Raw genomic sequence first — 23,989 nt, 5'->3', positions numbered from 1 at the left:
ATATTATTACCATATTTCTATAGCGCCATCATATTCCGCAGCGCTGTACAGATTACGGTGCACTTTAAATAACAAAAGACGACATTACAGAGTAACAAAACAGTCATCAGCTGAAATACTATAAATTATGTATACACTGGGACCGGAAAGTATTCAGACCCCTTAAATTTTTCTCCCTTTGTTTCACTGCAGCCAACTGGTAAGATCAAAATAGTTATTGCTCATAAATGTGCACTCTGCCCCCATCTTGACAGAAAAAACAGAAGTATAGATATTTTTACTAATTTATTACACAAGAAACACTGAAATATCACATGGTGATAAGTATTCGGCCCCTTTGCTTAGTGTTGAGTAGAAGCTTTGGAGCTGGTGCAGCCAGTAGTTTTCTTGGGAAGATGCTACAAGTTTCTCACCCCTGGATTTGGGCATCCTCTGCCTCTTCCTTGCAGACCCTCTCTAGTTCCCTCAGGTTGGATGGTGAACGTTGGTGGAAGCCATTTTCATGTCTCTCCAGAGACGCTCAATCGGGCTCTGGATCGACCAGTCAGGAATGGTCACAGAGATGTTCTGAAGCCTCTGCTTTGTTATTTTAGCTGTGTGCTTAGGGTCATTGTCTTGTTGGAAGGTGAAACTTTGGCCAAGTCTGGGCCAGTCTGAGGAGAGGCTTCCATCGGCACACTCAACCACAGCGATCTTGGTCTTCTTTACCCCTCTCACCAAGGCTCTTTTCTTACGATTGCTCAGTTTATCTGGATTGCCAGGTTGTGGAAGAGTTGTGGTTGTCCCAAACTTCTTCCATATTAGGATTATGGAGGCCACTGTGCTCTTAGGAAACTTAAGTACTGCATAAATTCTTTTTGTAACCTTGGCCAGAACTGTGTCTCCCCACAATTCTGTCTCTGAGCTTCTTGGGCAGTTCCTTAGACCTCATGACATGCACTGTGAGCTGGGAACTTTTATATAGACAGGTGAGTGCCTTTTATAATAAAGTCCAATTAGTTTCATTAAACACAACTGGACTCCAAAGAAGGAGTAGGACCATCTCAAGGAGGATCAGAAGGAAATGCACAACATGTGAATAAAATATGAGAGTCACAGCAAAGTGTTGAATACTTATGACCATGGGATATTTCATTTTTTCTTGTTTAATAAGCAATAAAAATAGCTATGTTTCTTTTTTTTCTCTCAAGATGGGTGTCAGGATTCGGGAACAGTGGATCCTCTGGACCACCGAGGGAGGTGGTACTAGCCAACACCTGGGACCGGAATCTAAGTGGCACCTGGTCTTCAGCAGAGCCTGCCGCAAAGCAGGAAGGTCTTGCTGTGGCAGGGTACCACCAGGTCGTTCCACCGGTGCGACTAACCCGTGTTGGCAGCCAAGGTCGAGGTACCTTTGTAGGAGACAGTCTCGTGGTCAGGTTCAGGCACAGGCTCAGGGCAGGTAGCAAAGAGATGCAAGGTCAAGTCCAAATCCGGGGTCATCAAGAGGTCCAGGCAGAAGGGAAACGGGAACACAGGAACGGACTGGAACACACAGAAGCCCAGGAACAGGAACACAGGAAGGGACTGGGAATTTATCAGGAACGGCAGGTGGCCAGTGCCAATTATCGGGGCACTGGCCCTTTAAATTTAACAGAGCCAGCGCGCATGCGCCCTAGACAGCGGGGAAGTGCAAGGTGCCACTGAAACCTGGCGAGGCGAGAAGCGCAGCGGGGCACACAAAGGAACACAGGTGCGCCGGCGACCCAAGACAGGGGTCGCAGGGGCACCCGTGACATTGGGGAGCAGAGTGGACATTAATGAGCAAAATAAAGAACATTTTTGAACTTTAAATTGAAAGGGGTCTGAATACTTTCCATACCCACTTTATGTTTCTCCATCTATGATCTGCGTGGAACTTATTTTTCTTCCTTGAGACACCTGTGCTAATCCTCTCCGTCATGCGATCTCTTACAGAAGACGGCTAACTGTGTTTTCTATGCTAATTAGTATTTTAATTACATTCCGTCTAAATCCTCTCTGCCTTCAAACACTGGAGAAATATCTTTACAGATGTCAATTCTCCATAATATAATAAAGGATTTAGAAAATAAAAACGTGGCTCGGAGAAGTCGGATAATTATAGGGAGTTGGCCTCCTGCGTCACAGCATTAACACTCAGCTGTAACCCTGTGTGACTCACTGATACAGAGAAATGATGATGTACAGCAGGTGATCTGCTCCAATGTTACTAGTGTTTGCCAGTTTTCTTCATTTGTAATTTCGTGTTTCCAAGGGTCTGGAGACAATAGTGTAATAAACAATAAATGATAGAAATCTATAGTATTAATAAGTAACTTGAGAATGGGATTATTACTACTTCTTCGCTACACTGGTTATATTTGCACTTTATGCTTATGTAGATGGAATGTAAGACTATAGCTCTCGGAATTACATGACTGTCCAGCAGGGGGCATAAAGTCAGCCCATTGGGGCAAACAAATGAAAGGGGTCAGCCACTTATACCAAACTCTAACAGGGTAAGTATAATATCCTAATATATCTGCATGCCCCTCCAAGCACTGATATGGATGGGGTTATACAGTAATGACTGCACGGCCTCCTCCATTCCCCGGACAAGAATGGGTTGACCACCTTTGCTCTATAAAATATATCCCTGCACCTATATAAGCTACTTATACCAAACTCTAACAGGGTAAGTATAATATCCTAATACATCTACATGCCCCTCCAAGCACTGATATGGATGTGGTTATATAGTAATGACTGCACGGCCTCCTCCATTCCCAGGACAAGAATGGGTTGACCACCTTTGCTCTATAAAATATATCCCTGCACCTATATATGCTATAAATAATATTATATGGTACCCAAAAAGTCCTTCTAACTTTTTTAAAAGTTTGCAAGAGCAGCACAATAAAAGGCTACGGGCCTCATATATCCGTTGCTGGAGTGGACGGACAATTCTACCCGGGCCACACAGCGACCCTCCAGGTCCATCTGGTATGGAGGTGGAGTAAGGGTGAGGGGTCACAATTTCTGTCGGTATGCTGGCATACAAGCCATGGTAAATCTCCTCCTTCAAACCACACCCCTAAAATAATTTAGTATGAACCACAATCTAGACATCAAAATTTATTAAGACCCTAGATCACATTGAAAAATTCATTTAGACTCCCAGACCCAACTCTTAAAAATTCATAGTCTTATCTAAATTAAACTAAAACTCTGAATAGACAAAACATTGGTTTAGATCCTTCTTTACACTCACCGATCCACACTCCTAGATTTTCAAATGGTAGGTTTAAGCTGCAAACACCGAGCACCAGCTCAGGGTGAGCTGGTGCCGGTGCTTAGTCTCGTTAGTGTTAAAACCGCGGTATCGCGGTTTTAACACTTTTCAAACTTTATAGCATAAACTGCTTCGGCGCTGCGTGCGCACGATCGTGCGCGCGCCTACATAGGAAATGCCGCTGGCGTTGCGCGCGCACGGTCGCGCGCAGCGCCGAATTGGCTTCAGCTATAAAGTTTAAAAAGTGTTAAAACCGCGATACCGCGGTTTTAACACTAACGAGACTAAGCACCGGCACCAGCTCACCCTGAGCTGGTGCTCGGTGTTTGCAGCTTAAACCTACCATTTGAAATGGTAGGTTTCCTTTGAGAGCCCGAGCTTCACTATAGTTGGTCTGCTCCCCCTAGTGGCTGGTTTATGGTGATTAGAAGTTTTGGAGGTAGTCTTCTAAATAGATTAAGTTTTTGCTATGGATTGCACAGTGGCACATATTAAAGCAAGCCTTTTACCAGAAATAGAATTTTAGCTGGTGACAGATTCCAATAGCCTCTGCTAAGCTTATTTTACCATTCTAGTTGATTTAAGCATTTAGCTGTCAGCATTCTGAATCGTTTCAGTACTTTATAAAACTCAATTTCACATTACCTGGCTGCCTGCCAGCAGCGCGTGAATTCTAGGTAGTGGGGAGGTGGCAGCTGTAGCCTGTGCGTGCCTGCGTCTCCTCATGCATTCTCTAGCTACTCCACACCATCCCCCTCCCTCTCCTGCCTGCTCAATGCACATGACAGGAAGTGGAAATGGGGGAGAGAGCTGGAAGAAGTTGGAGGAGAGGAAAACTTCTGAGACACATGCACACACAGGCTGCAGCTGCCTAAACCCCATCAAAAAATCACCACACGCTGCTGGCAGGGAGTCAGGTAATGTGAAATAAAATTTTATAAAGCACTGAAATAATTCAGAATGCCAAAGGCATTTTAAAATCAGAATTGCATAGACTATTGGAACCTGTCTATTGGAACCTGTCACCAGCTAAAAATCGAATTCCTGATGACAGGTTTGCTTTAAGCTCCTCACACCAAAGCAGGTTAAAACTCTGGTTTTGAACCCCCTTCCTCCAGCACTGGCACAGGACTTATGTCAAGTCTCAAATTATGGGAAAACATACTCCAGAAAGCCTGACTTTAAAAATTCGTCCTTCCGTCTTATTTTTCAATGCTTCAGAGCTCTATTCTGCGTTCCGCTCTCTGCGTCATCATGTCCTGCCACAGAGATTATACCATAGATGAATGGTCTATAAATTAGAACTGTGTCATGATCTCTATGGGGCGCGCGGCCAAGAAGCCTCGGCAAATGCTCTGCGCTCAGAAATCATAGCTGTAATAAAAAATAATCAATCAACCAAGGCAAATGAAAGGGTAAGATTTTCTGGCTCAGCTTAACGCTCGCCACCTCACATCACAATGGCGTTACATTGGAGAAAGATTGTTCTAAGGGGAAATTTGGCGCAGGTTTAGGGATAGATGACAAGTCTACAGTACATAAAGAGCTCATACCTGGCCTGTCTGCTAGACTATAGGAGGAGATTTATCATATGTGTGATCAGGGTAGTTTCTAGGTAATTTACTTAAACTTAAAAAAGAGCCCACTCCCTCTCCCGCAAGTCTTACATATACATTGCCCCCCAAATTCATTACAACTGTTTTAACAGAAGCAATTTCCCCCCTGCAATTTAAAAATCTGAAATAAAATTAGTATTTCGTGCTTCCCCTGCACTAATTACCCATATACAGTGACCCCCACCTTTAATTAGAAAGTGTACAGAGTCTGTCAAATTATAATATATTGCCTGCCATGAATTATTAGAATAATGTAGTGCATAACTACAGACCCAGAACCAAGCTCAGTATATAAATACAGCAAAAGTACTAAGCTCCATACAAGAATACAGCACCAGAAGCCAAGTGATGTACAACAACACTGCAACAAATTCAGGGTCCTTTTACACATATTTACATGTATTTATATATAGTATCCTCAATGATTTTACATATAGAAAATGCCCCCTATAATAGAATAATAATACATAGAGTACCCCTATAATTATAATTACAAGTGTAATATATTTACATACATACATACATACATACATACATACATGCAGTCATCTAAGCATACTGTGCCCTCTGTTATGATATAAGCATACTGTGCCCCTGTAATTATATAAGCATACTGTGCCCCCTGTAATTATATAAGCATACTGTGTCCCCTGTAATTATATAAGCATACTGTGCCCCCTGTAATAATATAAGCATACTGTGCCCCCTGTAATAATATAAGCATACTGTGCCCCCTGTAATTATATAAGCATACTGTGCCCCCTGTAATAATATAAGCATACTGTGCCCCCTGTAATTATATAAGCATACTGTGCCCCCTGTAATTAATATAAGCATACTCTGCCCCCTGTAATAATATAAGCATACTGTGCCCCCTGTAATTATATAAGCATACTGTGCCCCCTGTAATTATATAAGCATACTGTGCCCCCTGTAATTATATAAGCATACTCTGCCCCCTGTAATAATATAAGCATACTGTGCCCCCTGTAATTATATAAGCATACTGTGTCCCCTGTAATTATATAAGCATACTGTGCCCCCTGTAATTATATAAGCATACTGTGCCCCCTGTAATTATATAAGCATACTGTGCCCCCTGTAATTATATAAGCATACTCTGCCCCCTGTAATAATATAAGCATACTGTGCCCCCTGTAATTATATAAGCATACTGTGCCCCCTGTAATTATATAAGCATACTGTGCCCCCTGTAATTATATAAGCATACTGTGCCCCCTGCAGCCACACACACATATGTTGTGCTCCCTATTAGCTAGGATGGAGTTATGAACACCAGCATAAATGATGCTACCAACCAGAATGCTTAGCACGTTCTCTAAAATTTGGTGGAGGAAGGATACTGGTCTGAAAGAGTTTGCTACAGCCAGGGGCGGATTAAGACTGCCATGGGCCCTGGACTGTATGATTATTATAGCCTCTATAAGTCTGGAAACTTCCCACATCTGGTACTAGAATCAGCTTCTTGGGGAATGGAGGATGTGTCCCTTCTGCTGCTTTCAGTCTTCAGTTAAAAGACCTTTGGAGGACCTTCTAAAATGCTCTTATGTACATGTGTATTGTAGGAACAGATGTTTGAACAATTCATGGGTGAAGGTCCTTCTCAGTATAAAATTTGATGGGTGCTCTGAGTAGCCTTGGGCCCCCTAGAAGACTTGGGCCCTGGGCTATTACCCAAACCCCCTATATTATAATCCACTACTGGCTATAGCAGTTACTTTGCAGAACATTTTAGGGAAGGCTCTTACCCCGTTCTATCATGACTGAGTTCTAGTGCACAAAACAAGGTCCATAAAGGAATGGGTGGGGAGTTTGAGATGGAGGAAGTCAAGAGGCTGCAAATTGACTTGACTGCAAACTCCTACAACCCATTTAGGATGAACATCTGGTGTGTCTGGAGGCCTCAAATTTGGCCCATTTAGTGTTGTACTTACACCCATGTGTAAGTACCTACACCCATAATTCACTTCTGGAAATATAGGGGCACATTTACTAAGGGTCCGCGGAACGCATTTCCGCCGGTTTTCCCAGAAATTTCCGCTTTGAGACGCATTTAACTGGGGTTTTTGGCGCACGTGATCAGATTTTGGTGCACCTGCGCCAGCTTTCACGTGACACAAATCGGGGGCCGGGCCGTCGGACAATGCGACGGATTCGGACAACGTGCAGGATTTAACATCTCAAATTGTTCGTAAGACATGAACTCACATACACCGGGAAGAAGAAGGTGAACTCCGGCGGACCTGAGCGGGGAAGCGACACATGCAGGATCTCTGGTACACGATCTTGGGGAGTTGCGCCGGCCTTCATCTTCGTGGGACCATCCGGATCGGGGATCGCGACAGGACCAGGTAAATAAATGTGCCCCATTATTCATGGCAATGTTGATGTTCACATTTTTGTCAAAGTTCACCACATTGATAATTTCTCCAGAATTACACCCAAAGTTGTTATATTTAGATTGGAGTCTGCATAATGTTGCTTTCATGATGCAGACGTTTTCCCACATGTGACCCGTGTCCCCAGAGGCAGAAAAATGCAGTATCTGATATCCTGTTTATGGTGCACGGAGAAATATTACACAGATATGGGGGATGGGAAACGTGGCTACAGAGAGGACATAGATGGATAAGGACCTTATACAGGTCCTTATCCCATGAGCTCTCTCCATACATCAGCCCATGAGCTCTCTCCATACATCTCCCGCAGCACGTCTGCGCGTAGGGGGTGAAAGGAAATCGGCCATTTGCTTTAATGTATTATGAACCAAACATACCCTGAGAATGCTGTAGCTACACACATGCGGAAACATAGTTTAATCCCTGAACCGAGTGGTGCTGAAAAAAAGATTGTGAGCCCCATGGGGACAGGGACCAATTTGTCATGCTGTGTGCAGCGCTGCGTAATCTGTGTGCGCTATATAAATAAAGAATTATTATTATTAAAAAAACAATTATGCAATTATGATAATGCGGCTGTTTTTCCTGTGGCTTCTCTTCTTAACCTGATTATGCACTGCTTCAGAAAACGCTGTATTCACTGTGTTGACAGGCAGAAGTAATCAATCACTGCACCATTCCCCAGCTGCTGTGTATGATCTGTGCTGAGTCATCCAGCTCAGATTAATTAGTCCTGTCTGAACAGTTCAGAAAGTTCTGTGGCCCCAACGTGTGTGGAAGAGACCTACACCAGGACTGTGCTACCGTGACATCCGTAGCTAGGCCGCAACCAAGCCAGTCACTCATTTTGGGCCCCGGTGGGGATGCTGCAGGTGCTACGTCAGCATCCCTTGTAACTACACTCCTACTTTACTGTTCAGTTACTCTTTCTTGATGGATATTTTTGAGTTCCACCCTTTGTTGTCAAATTTTTTGAGTTACAAAGAAGGCTGAGGCCCTGTACTATGTTTTGCTACAACAGCGACCAGGGCCGGCGCTAGCACTTTGCATATCCGAGAAGGTGGCGGTGGCCCAGAGCTGATGGGGGGGGGGCTGTACATAGGGAATTCACGGGGTGAGGGGGGCTGTAACTAATGAATCCATAGGGGTTGAGGGGGGCTTTACATAAAATAAACATGAGGGGGCTGTTTGGGATGATAAACTAGGGAATATTTTAGGGAACAGGAGACTGTTTACGTTTCTGAATTTTTAATGTCACCACGTGAGTTCACTGCAGAGGGGCCCACTGAGGCGCTGCCGCCCAGGGGCCTTCTGAAACCTGGAGCTGACCCTGACAGAGATACTTAAAAAAAATTGACTGCAGTTTCACTGTGACCACTAGAGGTCCACAAGTAACCGCATGAGGATTGTGCAAACACAGGACCAGGTGCATCCACTAATCCCTTCCCACATAGTCATCTGCATTGTAATGAATACATGGAGTCTGCATTTAGGAAGCATTTGGCCCACGCTCCCTATATTAATATTCTGGGTGTGTTGTGTATGATAGGAGTACACTTTGCTTAGGTGTGAGAAGAACACAAACTCCTCTGAGGATTTGATGCAAAAATAAAACTCAAGTTAAATATTATTCCTGGCCTGTGGTATATTGGGGCTGCCAACCTGCAACCCAAAAATGTAGTCAACGACTCAACCCCCTTCCTATTCTACTAGAAAAAGAGTCACGTATACAGGCCCTGCTCTACAAGCCAGAATAGTGACCTGCTGAATCCTTAGGCTGCGTTCACACATTGCGTTTTGTTTGCGTTAACGCAGCTGAGAAGAGGAGATTTGCCCAATGACATAGTTATCAATATGTTAACACATGAGTTAACAGTGTTAACAATCACTTATGTTGACACATGGGTAAATGTTGTGTTTGCGCATACGTTTTGTAAACGCAAAGTTAACATGAACGTAATTAGGCAACATCTCCTCTTCTCAGCTGTTGTGATGCGTTAACGCAAACAGAACGCAACTCGTGAACGTTGTCCACAGGATAAAAACTATTGCTGCTTTCTCCCAAAAACAGTAGCACTCCTGACTCTGAGTAGTACATGATATTGCAACTAAGTTCCATTCATTTCTATTCAGATGAGCTGCAATACTAACACACACCAGGATCAGGGTGTGGCGCTGTTTTTAGGAAGAAAGCAGTCATTTTTTTCATTCGACGGAAATCCCGTTTCAAAGTGGTTTAAAAACATTTCCATGGTTTGTGCTGATGTTTTTAGAAAAACAAACGAAGAAAGACACACACAATATATTTTCTTGTTATATTTTGTATATGTTTATGTTTATTATGTTGTGCATATATGCTAATAGAATAGGTGTTGTGAGATTTTTACGTAGTTTAGTATTTCATTTTGCATTTAAGTTTCAAGCTTAATTTTAAGGAATGTGCAAATATGCCTTATATAGTTAAATCCAATACATGTTCCCCTTTGGGTCCTTTGCTTACTTTAAAGGGCACCTACCACCACAAATCTACCTATAAAGGTAGATCGGGTGGTAGGTGAATCAATGGGACGTGAGGAGAGCCCTTTTAAGGGCTAATCCTCACGTCCCCGCACTGTTTTATAAACTTTTATTACCCTAATATGTTAATTTACTGATGCGGCTACTGGGGCGTGGAGTAGCCGCATCTGAGGTTACACGAGGCGGCTACTCCACGCCCCGGTAGCCACATTACCCCTCCTACTCACCATGTTCGGCGCGCAGCTGCTTGTAGCTGCGCGCCCTCGTCCGCCGATCCTGCCGTCTGCGCATGCGCAGAACAGCAGGCCCGCGCCTGCGCAGCCCCGGCTTCAGAGCAGTGACCGCGCAGGCGCGGGCCTGCTGTTCTGCGCATGCGCAGACGGCAGGATCGGCGGACGAGGGCGCGCAGCTACGAGCAGCTGCGCGCCGAACATGGTGAGTAGGAGGGGTAATGTGGCTACCGGGGCGTGGAGTAGCCGCCTCGTGTAACCTCAGATGCGGCTACTCCACGCTCCAGTAGCCGCATAAGTAAATTAACATATTAGGGTAATAAAAGTTTATAAAACAGTGCGGGGACGTGAGGATTAGCCCTTAAAAGGGCTCTCCTCACGTCCCATTGATTCACCTACCATCCGATCTACCTTTATAGGTAGATTTGTGGTGGTAGGTTTCCTTTAAAGGAAAGCTTTCACCAGATTTTACCCCATTAAAATAGCCGCACTCTTAGGTAGGGGGATGAAATGTCCCCTCTAGAATTCACTCCTTTATGTGAAAAGGTCATTTGAAAATGAGCAGAGAAGAGTCATATTTACCTAAGATGAGTCAAGATAAGAGGCTGCAGGAGAGCATCACTTCAAATCCCCCTATCTTCCATTCTATAGGAGCTAGAAACATGCAATGGTGTCATATTAAAGATAAGAATCTCATCTTTCAGATAAAATCAGGCTTGTAGTTCTGTGATCTAAACTGGGGAAACTGGAAGTTAAAAGGGACCAATCCCCCAGGTTCCCATAGAGCCCTTATACCACAAGGTGCACCCATGACTCTGATTTCCTACATGGTAACCAGGCTGGGAATCTAGCGAGTCAAAGTGGGCGTGGCCTGTATGGGTGAGTCAACATGGTCCTCCGCTTCTCAAGGGTGCAGCATAAGGGCTCTTTAGGAACCAGTCGATGCCGAAATTTTGGCCAAAAGTGGTGACAGGTTCCCTTTAAAGACAGAGGGGCAGATTTTCTTACTTGGTCCACTCGCAATCCAGCGGCGTGTTCTCTGCACTGGATTCGGGTCAGGCCGGGAATTATTAAGGTAGTTCCTGCGCTGAAAAGCATCGGAACGCACTGGAGTTCACCGAGCCGGGCTGAGTGAAGGTAAGTGCAAGCTCCGCGATAGATTTTCTGTTTTAAATGCAGCGGTTTTTACGAATCCGTCGGGTTTTCGTTCAGCCACGCCCCCCAATTTCCGTCGCGTGCATGCCAGCGCCGATGCGCCACAATCCGATCGCGTACGCCAAAATCCCGGGGCAATTCAGGGGAAATCGGCGCAAATCGGAAATATTCGGGTAACACATCGGGAAACCGCGAATCGGGCCCTTAGTAAATGACCCCCATAGTAAATGAGAACTTCCTATACAAATCCATTTCCCACCTCTTTTTCAACAGTTTCTCCATTTCTGTAGTTCACTGAACCACAAACCTCAAAGATGAGATTCTTATTTTTAATATGACACCAAAACCTCTTTCTGGGTATTATAAAACTGAAAATAGGGGTGTCTGAAGGGAAATTACCCCTGCAGCCTCTAAAAGTGACTCATCTCAGTCAAAATATGACTCTTCTCTGCTTATTTTCACATGACTTTGCAGGAGCTTCCTGCAGCTTATATGATTTCTTGGTGGATAATGAACATGAATCACATTTTCTGGCTATATAGATGATATATTGATGCCATATAAATAGAAAAAATAAGTATAAAAGAAAAATACAAAGAACACTATTTCTATCTATCCAGTATTCTATTAAAATAATAACATACCATACAACTATTATACAATATTTACAACAACCTACCATCCGGTAATGTAACATTAACTTTTTTTTTTTTTTTTTTTCCCCTTATTAGGATTTATATAGGATAAAAAGTTTCCCATTTGCTACTATCTCTAGTATGGGGTTAACGTTCTGTAGGTTTCCTTGCTGCTGGGACCTCCATTGATTAGCTGTAATTTATTAGGGTGCCTGGATGTAACAATTCGATTTCTCTGCAGCGCCCCAACAGGAAAAATGAAGCATTGCATGGTAGCCATTGAAATCAATGTGCAGTGCATACAATTTATGGTCAGACTGGGTCTTTTAGAGAAGATGAAACCTTTTGCAAATTTTCTACATGCACCTAATAGAGCGCAAGTGTCAAACACAAGGCCTGCGGCGTTATCCAACCCATCTCCCTGCCCCTATGCTGTGGTAGCCATGAGAGCAGCATTGGGCCTAGGGCACTTCAATACGCAGCAGTCTTCCTTACTTCTCCTCTGTGCAGCGGCTGTACACGGCTCTGAAGCCAGCAGACATGATGATATCATCACATCCTGTCTGCCAGCTTCAGAGCCTCATAAAGAAGAAGAAAAAAAGACTACTGCTGCTTCGGGGGAGTAGGGAAATGCTATTTCTGCACAGCAAAACATACATCAGCACAGACTTCAGGGGAGGGGGGGCAGGGGATTCTAAACAGAGTGAGGGGTCTTGAGAAAACAAGCTATTATAATGACCCCTTTTATGGGGCTGTGACTATTGGCTACTGTGAGCGCACTGTGACTATTGGCTACTGTGGGCACACTGTGACTATTGGCTACTGTGGGCACACTATGACTATTGGCTACTGTGAGCACACTGTGACTATTGGCTTCTGTGGGCTCACTGTGACTATTGGCTTCTGTGGGAACACTGTGACTATTGGCTACTGTGGGTGCACTGTGACTATTGGCTTCTGTGGAGGCACAGTGTGACTATTGGCTTCTGTGAAGGCACACTGTGACTATTGGCTTCTGTGGGCACACTGTGACTATTGGCTTCTGTGGGCACACTGTGACTATTGGCTTCTGTGGGCACACTGTGACTATTGGCTTCTGTGGAGGCACTGTGACTATTGGCTACTGTGAAGGCACTGTAACTATTGGCTACTGTGGGCACACTGTAACTATTGGCTACTGTGGGCACACTGTGACTATTGGCTTCTGTGGGCATACTGGACTATTGGCTTTGGTGGGGGTACTGTTACTATTGGCTACATTGGAGAGCACTGTAACTATTGGCTACTGTGGAGACACTGTGACTGTTGGCTACTGTGGGGGGACTGTGACTATTGGGCACACTGTCACAATTGACTACTGCTTGACACTTCAATAATTTGCTACTATGTGGGGAGACTTATTGGCCGGCATTCTCCTGTATTTAAACAGGAGTGGTGAAGCAAGTGTGACTTTTTACATTCTTGAACTTTATGAACTCGGTGGACAATTCCTTTAAAATAGCTTTAGAACTCACCTTTACTTTTGCCCAGTAATACACGTAAGGAATCTGCTAATTGACAAACCAGAACCAACCACAAATTTGATGTTATTATAGAAAAAAATATACATATAGTATTTTAGGAATGAAAAAGTGGAGAAGAAATGGTCAACGATGTCCACCATTGTTGGTATCCGACATCTAGTATAGAGTTAAGCCTGAGATGTCCTTTAGGTCAGAGGTCTCAAGTGCACCAGTCCTGAGCCTTTACGACCTGACTTGGGAACTTGATTGTGTTGTTATGGAGCCCAATAAAGTACAGGTCTACGAGATAGGCTTTACCTGGTTTCAGATCTGTTATATGCTCTTCATAAGTGGTTTGACTTCCAGCCTGTCGGCAAACCACCTTCTCGGCCCGTGACCTTGCATTGGTGTTTAGGCAACTATTCTGGTGTTTGTGTAAGAGCTTCAGATCCAAATGATGCTCTAGGTGTCTGACGTAGATGCAATACTTGACTCCAGGGCCGCTTCCAGTCCAGGTGACTGCTGCAGAGGAGCAAGATCTCTTAGATACAGACATGTTGATGTCAGGAGGTAAGTTGGAAAACGGCAAATGGTTGTGTGCAGTAGTGGTGAAGAGCTTCACTAAACCTGGACCTCCTTTACTTGATTTTAAGCTGATGACGAAGTTATCCTCTGGATTTCCAAGAAGTTTGAAATTGTGGGCTCCTTGAAGACTCCTGGAGACATCAATTCGACCATTTACCATGATTTGTAGATGGACTTTATGGAGACAGGAATGGACAAAAAGCCACCTCAGTCCATGGGTCGACGGACTAATGCTCATAATTTTAACACCTTTACGTTTTAGGAAAATGTTCACCATTTCATCATCAGGAAGTTGTTGGATTTGGGATCTTTGTTTAGGTTTGGTCTCGGCAAAAGTACCAGTGTAGGCCACACTTGTGCCATCCTTAGGATTCACTGCAAAAACATCAATGTAGTAGAGGCTTTTGGGCTTTAGACCACTTATAGAAGCATTCAAGGAGGTCCCCACACACACTCTTTGACCTCCAGAGAAGGTTTTCGAAGACAGAAAGTTATCATCCCCCACCATACCTGGGTCCTTACCACTCTTATAAGACTTTTGGTAGGAATTTACTTTGCTTTTGGACTTTTCTGTAATTATATTCAGTTGTTTCTTTGCTTTGGCGTCAAAGTTGTCTTGATATTCGATTTCATTCTTGGCGCTTAGTTCCGTGGCGCACAACGTCTTGTAGTTATGTCTCCTATTGATAAACACACAGTACTCAAACTTAGCTTCAGGAGGTCCCACACTTGGCTCCCAAGACAAATCAACTTTGTTTTCTTCCACCGAAATCACATCTACACGCGGATCCTCAGGAAGTGTAGGCCACGGGACAGACTCATCCCCTTGGCCCCAGACAAAGACCTGGAAGCTGGTGTCCGACTCCAGCGACACGACGTCAAGAAAGTAGTAGCCATCTGACTTTACTATGGATGAGAATGCTTCTTCCCCATTTCCTTTGAAAGAGAATATTCTCTGAGGGCCTATGTGATGATACTTTTTTTGAGGGATGTGATGTTCAGAGTAATCTAGAAAATAAAAAGAATAGATGAATTAATGTTGGTAAATTTATGTTTGCCTTGGTTCCCTGGAGGTCTGGGGTAATAGAGGGGGTAATGCTTGTCTTCTTGGAGGACTAAAGTAGTGGAGATTTCACCTTTGCTACCCTGATGGTCTAGTCTAGTGGATTTAAAGACTTCCCCTTCAATAATACCTGAATGACGGAAGTCTAGCCATTGTTTCCAGAGAGTCAAGAGATTGGAAATCCACAAGTGGTTATGGCATAAGTGTCGCTGCTGGTGGAGAGGCTGGTACACAATGGAGGGTTTCCAGGCACAAAAAATATCTATCCATAAAAAAGGTTCTAAATATCAGATTATGTCCCATTATCCATTCCCACATAGATGTTCTTAGCACCTAATAAACGCAAAATAAACAGGAAGCAGACACTGCCATTCTCTGTGTAGTGGATAGATCAGGTTACTGCATCTCCGCTCTCATTCATTTGAGAGGAAGGTTCATTGCTGTGACTTGGTTCCGCCACTACACATAGGGGCTCATTTACTAAGGGTCCGCGGAGCGCATTTCCGTTTTGCGCCGCATTAAACAGGGGATTTTGGCGCACTTGATCGGATTTTGGCACATCAGCGCCGGCTTGCACGCGACACAAATCGGGGGGGGGGGGGGCGGATCGTCAAACAACCCAAACACGAATTGTGTCGCAAGACACGCACTTACAAGCACTGGGAAGAAGAAGGTGAACTTCGGCGCACAAGCTACGTGAATCGCGCCGGACTTCATCTTCGGCAGACCGCCCAGATAAGTAAATTTGCCCCATAGTGTTTTTTTCCAAAAAAAGTACCACTATTTGTTCATTGGATGCATCTGGTATTGTAGCTTGGACCCTTTCAATCAGTTAAATTTAAAAACCAGAACCACAGAACCCAAAAGCAGGCCCTTTTCTCCCTGAAAATACATTTAATTAGAATTCTCAATCACATGCAGAATAAGAAGTGTATTGTGCGTTGAATATTATTCCCCTGCGCCCCACCATGGATGGAGAATATGGCACCTGCTACCATCTATGTACCAGTTTCCATGCCCTATCCGTATGACATCTTACCCTGAGTGGAGAGGACGAAGAGCATCCACAGGATGGGGGATTCACATGGCGTCACTCTCACAGTCACCTCGCTCTGACTTTTATTCACTATAAAGTAATACCTGCAGAAGGAAAGGTACAGAGGTGAAGGATGGCATAAGACACCTAAAAGTTACATACAAAACAAAACAATATGAAACATACGATGAATAGAAAACATACTACAAGGCGAGTGAAAACTCCCAGGTCACCTATTTACAGTATTTCAGATACAATAAGACATCCGAATAACCCAGCAATTACTGGGTGAGGTGTCCAGAACATGACCGCCATCTTGAAAGCCGCCATATTTAGTTATATAGATGAAAGAGTTATACTTTAGTTATACCATATTTAGTTATACTTTAAAGATGAAAGAGGTACTTCTAAAAACATATGTAAATTAGGATTCGGAGCACCCGTGGTGTTGTCCTACCCTGTGGGATGCAGTGCCTCCCTCTTTTATTAAACCCCCATCTTCATTCTACCTAGAATTACCCCCAGTTGTCAAGATTCAGGGGTAGTGGACCCACTGAACCACCGCTATGATGAAGTAAGCCGATACCTGGGAGCAGAGTCTAAGTGGCACCCGGTTTTCACCAGAGCCCGCCGCAAAGCAGGCTGGACTTGCTGCGGTGTACTACCACCAGGTCGCTCCACAGGTTCGACTTTGGGCCGTGCTTTCAGATACCCTTTATGCATCAATTGTGCAAAAAAAAAACCTTATCAATTCCCCACAATGAAAGTATTCCCCTTACATATTCATAGTTTCCTCTTCATTTACTGTAAAACTTAAAAAGTATTTGCTTCTCCTAAATTGTTCAACAGCAAATTAAGCATTAACATCTCTGGAACGTAAAAGCTAAACACAAATAATGGTGCGGCACGCGCTGAAACGTAAAGTAAACTTAAAAAGTTAATATATGTCCGAAACAGCTGGGAAGTTGTGACTCAGCATTTGTCAGGGATGAACCTTATGTAACAGATGTGTCAGAACTCTCTAGGATGTTATGAGGTGATATGTCCAATTGATAGGGACTGTGCAGTATTTGGAGAAGAAATCTCACATAGCAGTGCACCAGAGTACAGCTACAATCCTGGAATATAAATACATATTCCACAGTCCTGCTGCTCCTAACAAGACACACAAATTTATGATTACCCAGATCTCCAGGGCTACTACCTAACACAGCTTTCAAATTTTATATAATTCAAACTAATGGTAAGACACCCTTTAAGTGTCATTGTTGTGGTGACTTGTCAGTACTGCTGTTGGTTGCCATTATGATGCAATGATCAAGATTATAATGGTTCTAATATTCCAGTTACATGTATTTCTTCAAAAATTCCAGACTTTGGAGCATAAAACTAAAGTTATGTTCTGCCTAAGGCAAAGTGCACACTTACAATAAAAGCATAGAAAGAATTTCCAACATACCTCTTCCCTTTGAATAAATTACAGGAGATTGCGTTTTTAAAGGGAATCTCTCATTATGTTAAATGGCAGACAAGGTTAGGTAGCAAACCTAGAGAACTGTGCAATCATACCGATCTGTTTGCTGTTAGTAGCAGCAGGACTGTGAAAAATGTATTCATGTTCTAGGATTGTAGCTGGGCTTGGTGCACAGTGGTGCACTGGTGTGTGAGATCTCTTCACTGAAATGAGCCCAATCCTCTGAGTAACTGCTGTAGAAAGAGAAGCCCACTACAGCAGTAACTCAGAGCAAAGGAGGGACTAAATTCTGTTGATTGTTGAGATTTCACACAGGAGTAGACCCGGCGCTATAGGTCTAGCTACAACACTGTAATAAAAAGCATTTTTCCCAGTCCAGCTGCCACACACAAAGGCAATGGTCTCCAGGGACAATACCTAACACTGTGCAGTGTTTTATGGTCAAAACTGCGGACAGATTCCCTTTAATCTCTTAAAGGAGAATGGTTGAGCAATACATGTTGTTCAATATCTGACAGACAGCTACACTACTTAGAAGTCAACAACCTACTGGATATGAGGGTTTCCGGCAAATAATTGGCTGCTCCTGTCCTGAAAATGGGACAGGGCAAAGGGTAGAATACATAGTGTAATGTGCTTAAACGAAGAAAAGGTGGGTGCCATGAGGTGGGGTGGCAACCATTGCCCCGGGTTACGATTTTCAGGGGAATTTGCATTTATGGCATATACAGGCAGTCCCCGAGTTACATACAAGATGTTCTTGTTCTTAAGTTGAATTTTAATGTAAGTTGAAACTGTATATTTTATATCATTATAGCCTGGAACTATAGTAAAGCTTCCAGAGAGCTTCACCAGAGGTCACAGGGGGCAGAGTGGTCCGTCTTTAACTAAGGGTCGGGTGTCCTTAAGTAGGGGACCGCCTGTATACCCTAATCAGGTGTTTATGTTAAAAAGGATTCTGTCTGCAGTTTTGACCATTCAGCCCCGGAGACCTGTGTTATCATACCTTTGTGTATGTTGTTAGTAGCATCAGGAATGTGAAAAATGCCTTTATATTCCTGGATAGTAGTGTTATGTGACATGCTGTTCTGTCCCATAGCACCTCCTCTCTGCTCTCAAGAAGAATTGTTCTCTATAACATAGTGTTGGAAACATGTTTTAAAGAAATACACTGTAATTTCCAGGTTATCTTTATTATTTCTGTTCATTATGCTGTATCTGAGAAATTCCCATTGCAATCCGTATGTTAATGAAGCAGTTGGTGTACCCGAAATGTATCCTTAGCACTCAGAGCACTGCGACTGCTTTCTCTATCAAAGCAGCAGAAAATTTATATAGATTAGGGTAACACGGGGAAAAGAGTTAAGAAGTGGTTTAGGTAGGACTAGTAGCGCTTCAGGTAGCGAGGGCACAATCTGGGTGCACCAACTGCACTATTAGCATATGGATTAAACTGGGAATATCTTGGAAATGGAATAATGGTCATAAATATGTTGGAGATCACAGTGCACTTACATACAATATGCAGTGGATTATAATGCTTAGTGGAGGTGGTAGACTCCCTTTAACCCCTTAAAGGAAACCTACCATTTACCTGTAAATACCGAGCACCAGCTCAGGGTGAGCTGTGCCGGTGCTTACTTTCGTTAGTGTTATTAAGCGCTGTATCGCGGTTTTAACACTTTTTAAAGTTTATAGCAGAAGACGTATGAAACCCAAAATCCTGCTATTAAAAACTTCATTTCACCCACCAAAAAAACAAGACCCCATACAGCTATAGTGACAGAAAAATATAAAAGTCAAAGTCGAACGAATTACTGAAAATTATCACTATTTTTTTAAGATCTGCATTCCTAGACCTCAATATTTATATGAACATTTTTTAACACATTTTTTCCCATGAGGGCAAAAAAACAAGGCACTGTGTAAGGCCACCAAACAGTTAATACAGACTTGGCAATTTTATTTTCGTATTTGTTTGCGTTCAGTTACTGGGAACAAGTGAGTAAACTTTGTCCTAACACAGGCCTCACAGTGACCTCCTTATCACACGAAAAACAACATCCCCTGTGTGTAACGTGGGGCACGGGAGTGGAAGCCGTAAACAATGTAGTACATGATCTGGCGACGTCTCTGCAGATTTTTTTTTCAAAGTTGCAAATACTGAAATATCTAATCTTAAAATGGCATGTGCAGAGCGTTCATTACGAGAGAAAAGATCTGCAAATAAATCTGTACAGAACATGTCAAGTATGTCGCAATAAGTTGTGGACTTTGTATCAAAGACTTGTCAGATTCCTTAATACAGCCTTGGGCATCGGTCAGTCAAAGTGAGACTGTATCCCTTATCCAACCCCCCCCCCCCCCCCCCAATACTGATAAGATGGAAATTCATTTAATGCTACTTTCCTCTAAAGCCAAATATGGTGAAGATAAAGATAGAACGATTGAACTGCCATCTTCTTTTGTTATAAGGACATCTTATAAGAAGGTCCAACCAATAGTCAATGTGTATGAGGACCTTGAGAGTGATAGACAAATAATCATTTCTGTGTTGAAGCCTTAAAGTGAACCTATCACCAGGAATGTCATTTTTAGATGGTGACAGGTTTCAATAGCCTAAGCTATGCTGATTTTGAAAATGCCTTGGCCAGCATTCTGATTTATTTCAGTACTTTATATAAGTATAATTCACATTACTTAACTCCTTGTCAGCAGTGTGTGATGAGTCCAGGAGACTGTGTCTCCTCATGTATTTTTCCTCTACTCCACACCATCCCCATCCCTCCCCTGCCGGCTCAATGCACCTGACAGGAAGTAGAGAGGGAACTAGTGAACCCCGGCTCTTCTTAGTGAAGTGGATCATTGGGCTCCGCTTACTAAGAAGAGCTGGCTCTTCTGGCTCCTGAATGGCTCCCTATTAAATATATAATAGGGAGACTCAGTCCAGAAAGTCAAACCACTCCACTTTTAATTTATCGGGTTAAAAGAGGACGTGGTGAGGCATTTAGGGGCAGGGTTAAGTGAGCTATTGGTTCACTAAAGGGAGCCAACTCCCAATGTTCATGCTTTGTGAACGACCCATCAATAGAGGGAACAGTATGACTGTGGAGGAGAGGAGACTGAGACACAGGCAGCAGCTGTCCCTCCAGGACTCACCACACGCTTCTGGTAGGGAGCTAGGCAATGTGAATTAAACTTATACAGACAACTGAAATTATTCAGAATGCTGACAAAGGCATTTTTACAATCAGCTTAGTATATGCTAGGTGAACCTGTGCCCAGCTAAACATCACATTGTTGGAGACTTCTATGATAAACTGTTCACTCCCAATAAACTGCATGAATAAAACAAAAATATCAAGGATAGCAGGCAGGCATGCGAAGCGTGAGTCCCTCACTAGAGACAAGCTTCTGAATTTGAGCACGGATGATGCTGCCCTCACATGCCCATTAGATCACAGGTCTTGAGGACCAAGCATATGAGATATTTGAAGCTAAGTGCCACCGATGTCACGGGCCAAAGATTGGAGGGGCTACAAAGGGCCTGGATGGGATGGGAAGGGAGTGGTCATGGATGCCATGAAATTATTGGAGGGTATAGACAGAGTATTCGTTGAACTCCCATTAACATTTGGGGGTTATACACCAACAGTGGTTCAAACTAAACCTTCCTATTCTGGTCTCATGGTTGTATTCTTCTGGGAATATTACCGCCCTTGTCCATAGGCTGTTACTGCACCTAAGGCCCATTCAACTTCTCTGGAAAACTCCTTTAAGGACAATTTTACCCTGGGAAGAGCAGTAAAGAGTGCAAAGGAGATGACTGAGTGAGGAACAGAACATTAAAAGGAATAAATCCCACAACACACATCAAGGAATTATGAGTAATAGGTGAACTGTCGATAACCGTCTGCACTTTTACTATAGCCGTCCTATTAGTCACTACATTCTTCCTATTCAGTGTGAGGTAACATGAGGACAGGACTCAGCTATGACTAGAATAATACTATTACCATCGTCCTCATGCTGTTCTGATAACAATCCCATCCTGGTGCCGAGGTTCAATGTAGGTCAAACCTCAGCATAGTCTTCAGCTGCAGTCTTATTAGCACAATAAATCCTTCATCTTGGGTCCAAAAACATAACCCAAAATATTAGACAATATCTATGGTATACCATGACTGTTTGGACTACAGAGCCAGAGAGGGGCCATAAACCAAAATTCTCTAAAAGTATATCTGCCAATAGATTGTCATGAGATTGTCTCAACATTTCAGTAATTGCAGGTTTTCTCTCTACTTCTACAATGATGTCTCCCGGAGCAAGCAGACTCTACTCCCAATCTCTCCTGCCCGATCTATAAAGTATGGCAGAAGATCCCCTGCTTACATGGTTTTTGTACCTTGTTTGTATTCCATCCTGCACTAGTCTTCAAACTGCCTTCTTTCACTGATGGTTGTCCTAATAAATTTCACCACACCTGACTGTCTCCTGCTGACTTTGTTCTGGGCTGAAGATGGTGAAGCTAGCTGTGATGGATAGATACTAATAATAACCTTTATTTATATGATGCCATTATATTCCACAGCACTTTACAATTCATAGGGGACATATACAAATAAAATAAAACATTCCAGAGTACAAACATATAGAATGTTTGGAACATATATGGAATACAGGCAGTCCCCGGGTTACATACAAGATAGGGTCTGTAGGTTTGTTCTTAAGTTGAATTTGTATGTAAGTGGGAACTGTATATTTTATCATTGTAATCCCAGACAGACTTTTTTGGTCTCTGAGACAATTGGATTTTAAAAATGTTGGTTTGTGATAAGAATCAATATTAACACTAAAGCTTCATTACAGACACATTTGATAATAGCTGATCATTGTAGCCTAGGACTAAAGTACAATAAATTACCAATATCCAGAGGTCCGTTTGTAACTAGGGGTCATATGTAAGTTGAGTGTTCTTAAGTAGGGGACCGCCTGTATATGGAACAGATCCCTTCATCAATCATGTTCATCCCGTTAGTGAGGTTTGTCTGGATGTCGGTGGACCAGTCCAATCACTCTCTTGACTGGAACATAAGAACATTGTCTGCACACTTCCCACTGTTTGCTGTAAGTCTTCTTTGGAGCCTTCTAGCATTTTCTGAACTTCCATATTTTTGATCTTTTGATCCATGCTCATCTTCTGCCCATCTTTTTGTCTTGTGATTCTGTACTGCATAGTCCTCTTGCTTTTTGGTCTCCATTTTTTTAATTTTGGCAAAAGAAGGAAATGTCAACCAGTTGTCTACTAAGACCTAGTGTAGGATTAGCAAGTAGGTAGGGACAGCTGGGTGAACCTAGTCTTAGGGCTCACTGTCTGTGTCTGTCCTTCCATTTTTCATCACTGTTCATTACCAAACAGTAGCATTACAGTTAGATAGAGACGTAGAAACTTTTGGGAGGTCAAAACAGAGTTAAGGAGAGGGAGAGAGGGGGAGAAAGGAGCATTTTTCTGTATTGTATTGATTAAAAGTTTTTTTTTTACAAAGTTCATGCTCAAATCATGACTAAACTAGACAAGGTGTAGAGATTTTAGTAAAAAATCTTTTTTTCCTTATCTGCATATATACTGTCTCTATTATTTCTGTACATCAAAAACTTGCAGGGCGGAGTTGTTGAAGGACTTGGCCAATAGTTGACATCATATGTCTGGAGTAACTTGGATGATACCACCTTGTGTCTGGCATTTAGTGAATCATCTTATGATCCTAGACAGAAGAACACAAGTGTTTGCCTACAATGCTTACCTGACCGGCTTATCCAAGGAAAGAAATCCGTCCACTCTCTGTCCTACGGGAAGAGGCCTCCTGATATCTCCCATATGATTAGAGTGCACCGGAGACAACGCTTCAGCCATGTAACCCCCAAAAGCGAAATCCAAAGGATACAAGGAAAGAAACAGGATCACAATCACTTTCTCCATGATTTTTGGGTATCACACAGGCACATAAGCCTGTCTGCCCTGAAATAGAATACAATATATGTTAGAGGATATGTTCTGGATGTCAATGGAAAAACATTTTATGTATTGAAAGACAACCCAGTGCATTATGGGGTTTGACTGAAACAGAAACATCTGGTCTTAGAATAACTATGTTTTTGTATTGGAGAAGAAAGAAAAGTGCATTTCCATATATAATGTATGTACTGCAAAAGCAAATGCGGTCATTAGAAATTCACATACGTAAAACACCCTGGGAGAATGTAAATACATGCTACACATGCAACCAAAGGCGATATCCTAACCACATTTTGTAAACTATAATGACTTGTTGCTTCAATCACGATATATGCAGCTTAGCTCCACCCTAACCACACCCCTGATTATCCTAGTCACACCCCCGAGCAGTATTTATTTACTTGTATCATGTTTACTGTAGTAATCAGTTGCCCATTTTATTTCTCAG

At 43.0% G+C, this 23,989-nt stretch overlaps 1 protein-coding gene across 1 annotated transcript in view; it reads right to left on the bottom strand.

Annotated features, from left to right (window-relative positions):
* Positions 1 to 10,893: 10,893 nt before the first annotated feature.
* Positions 10,894 to 23,989, bottom strand: part of LOC140126298 (protein NDNF-like) — a 28,286-nt gene continuing 15,190 nt past the window's right edge. The window contains exons 2-4 of the mRNA XM_072145568.1: positions 23,330 to 23,544; positions 16,055 to 16,155; positions 10,894 to 14,960 (exon numbers count right to left, since the gene is read on the bottom strand). Of these exons, the coding sequence (XP_072001669.1) occupies positions 13,588 to 14,960; positions 16,055 to 16,155; positions 23,330 to 23,505 (1,650 nt within the window). The 5' untranslated portion in view covers positions 23,506 to 23,544 and the 3' untranslated portion in view covers positions 10,894 to 13,587. The remainder of the gene's footprint in view (positions 14,961 to 16,054; positions 16,156 to 23,329; positions 23,545 to 23,989) is intronic.

This window comes from Engystomops pustulosus, chromosome 4 (assembly GCF_040894005.1).
Source record: "Engystomops pustulosus chromosome 4, aEngPut4.maternal, whole genome shotgun sequence".
In the NCBI taxonomy this organism is placed as follows: Eukaryota; Metazoa; Chordata; class Amphibia; order Anura; family Leptodactylidae; genus Engystomops; species Engystomops pustulosus.
This window is presented reverse-complemented; position numbering and strand designations above follow the sequence as displayed.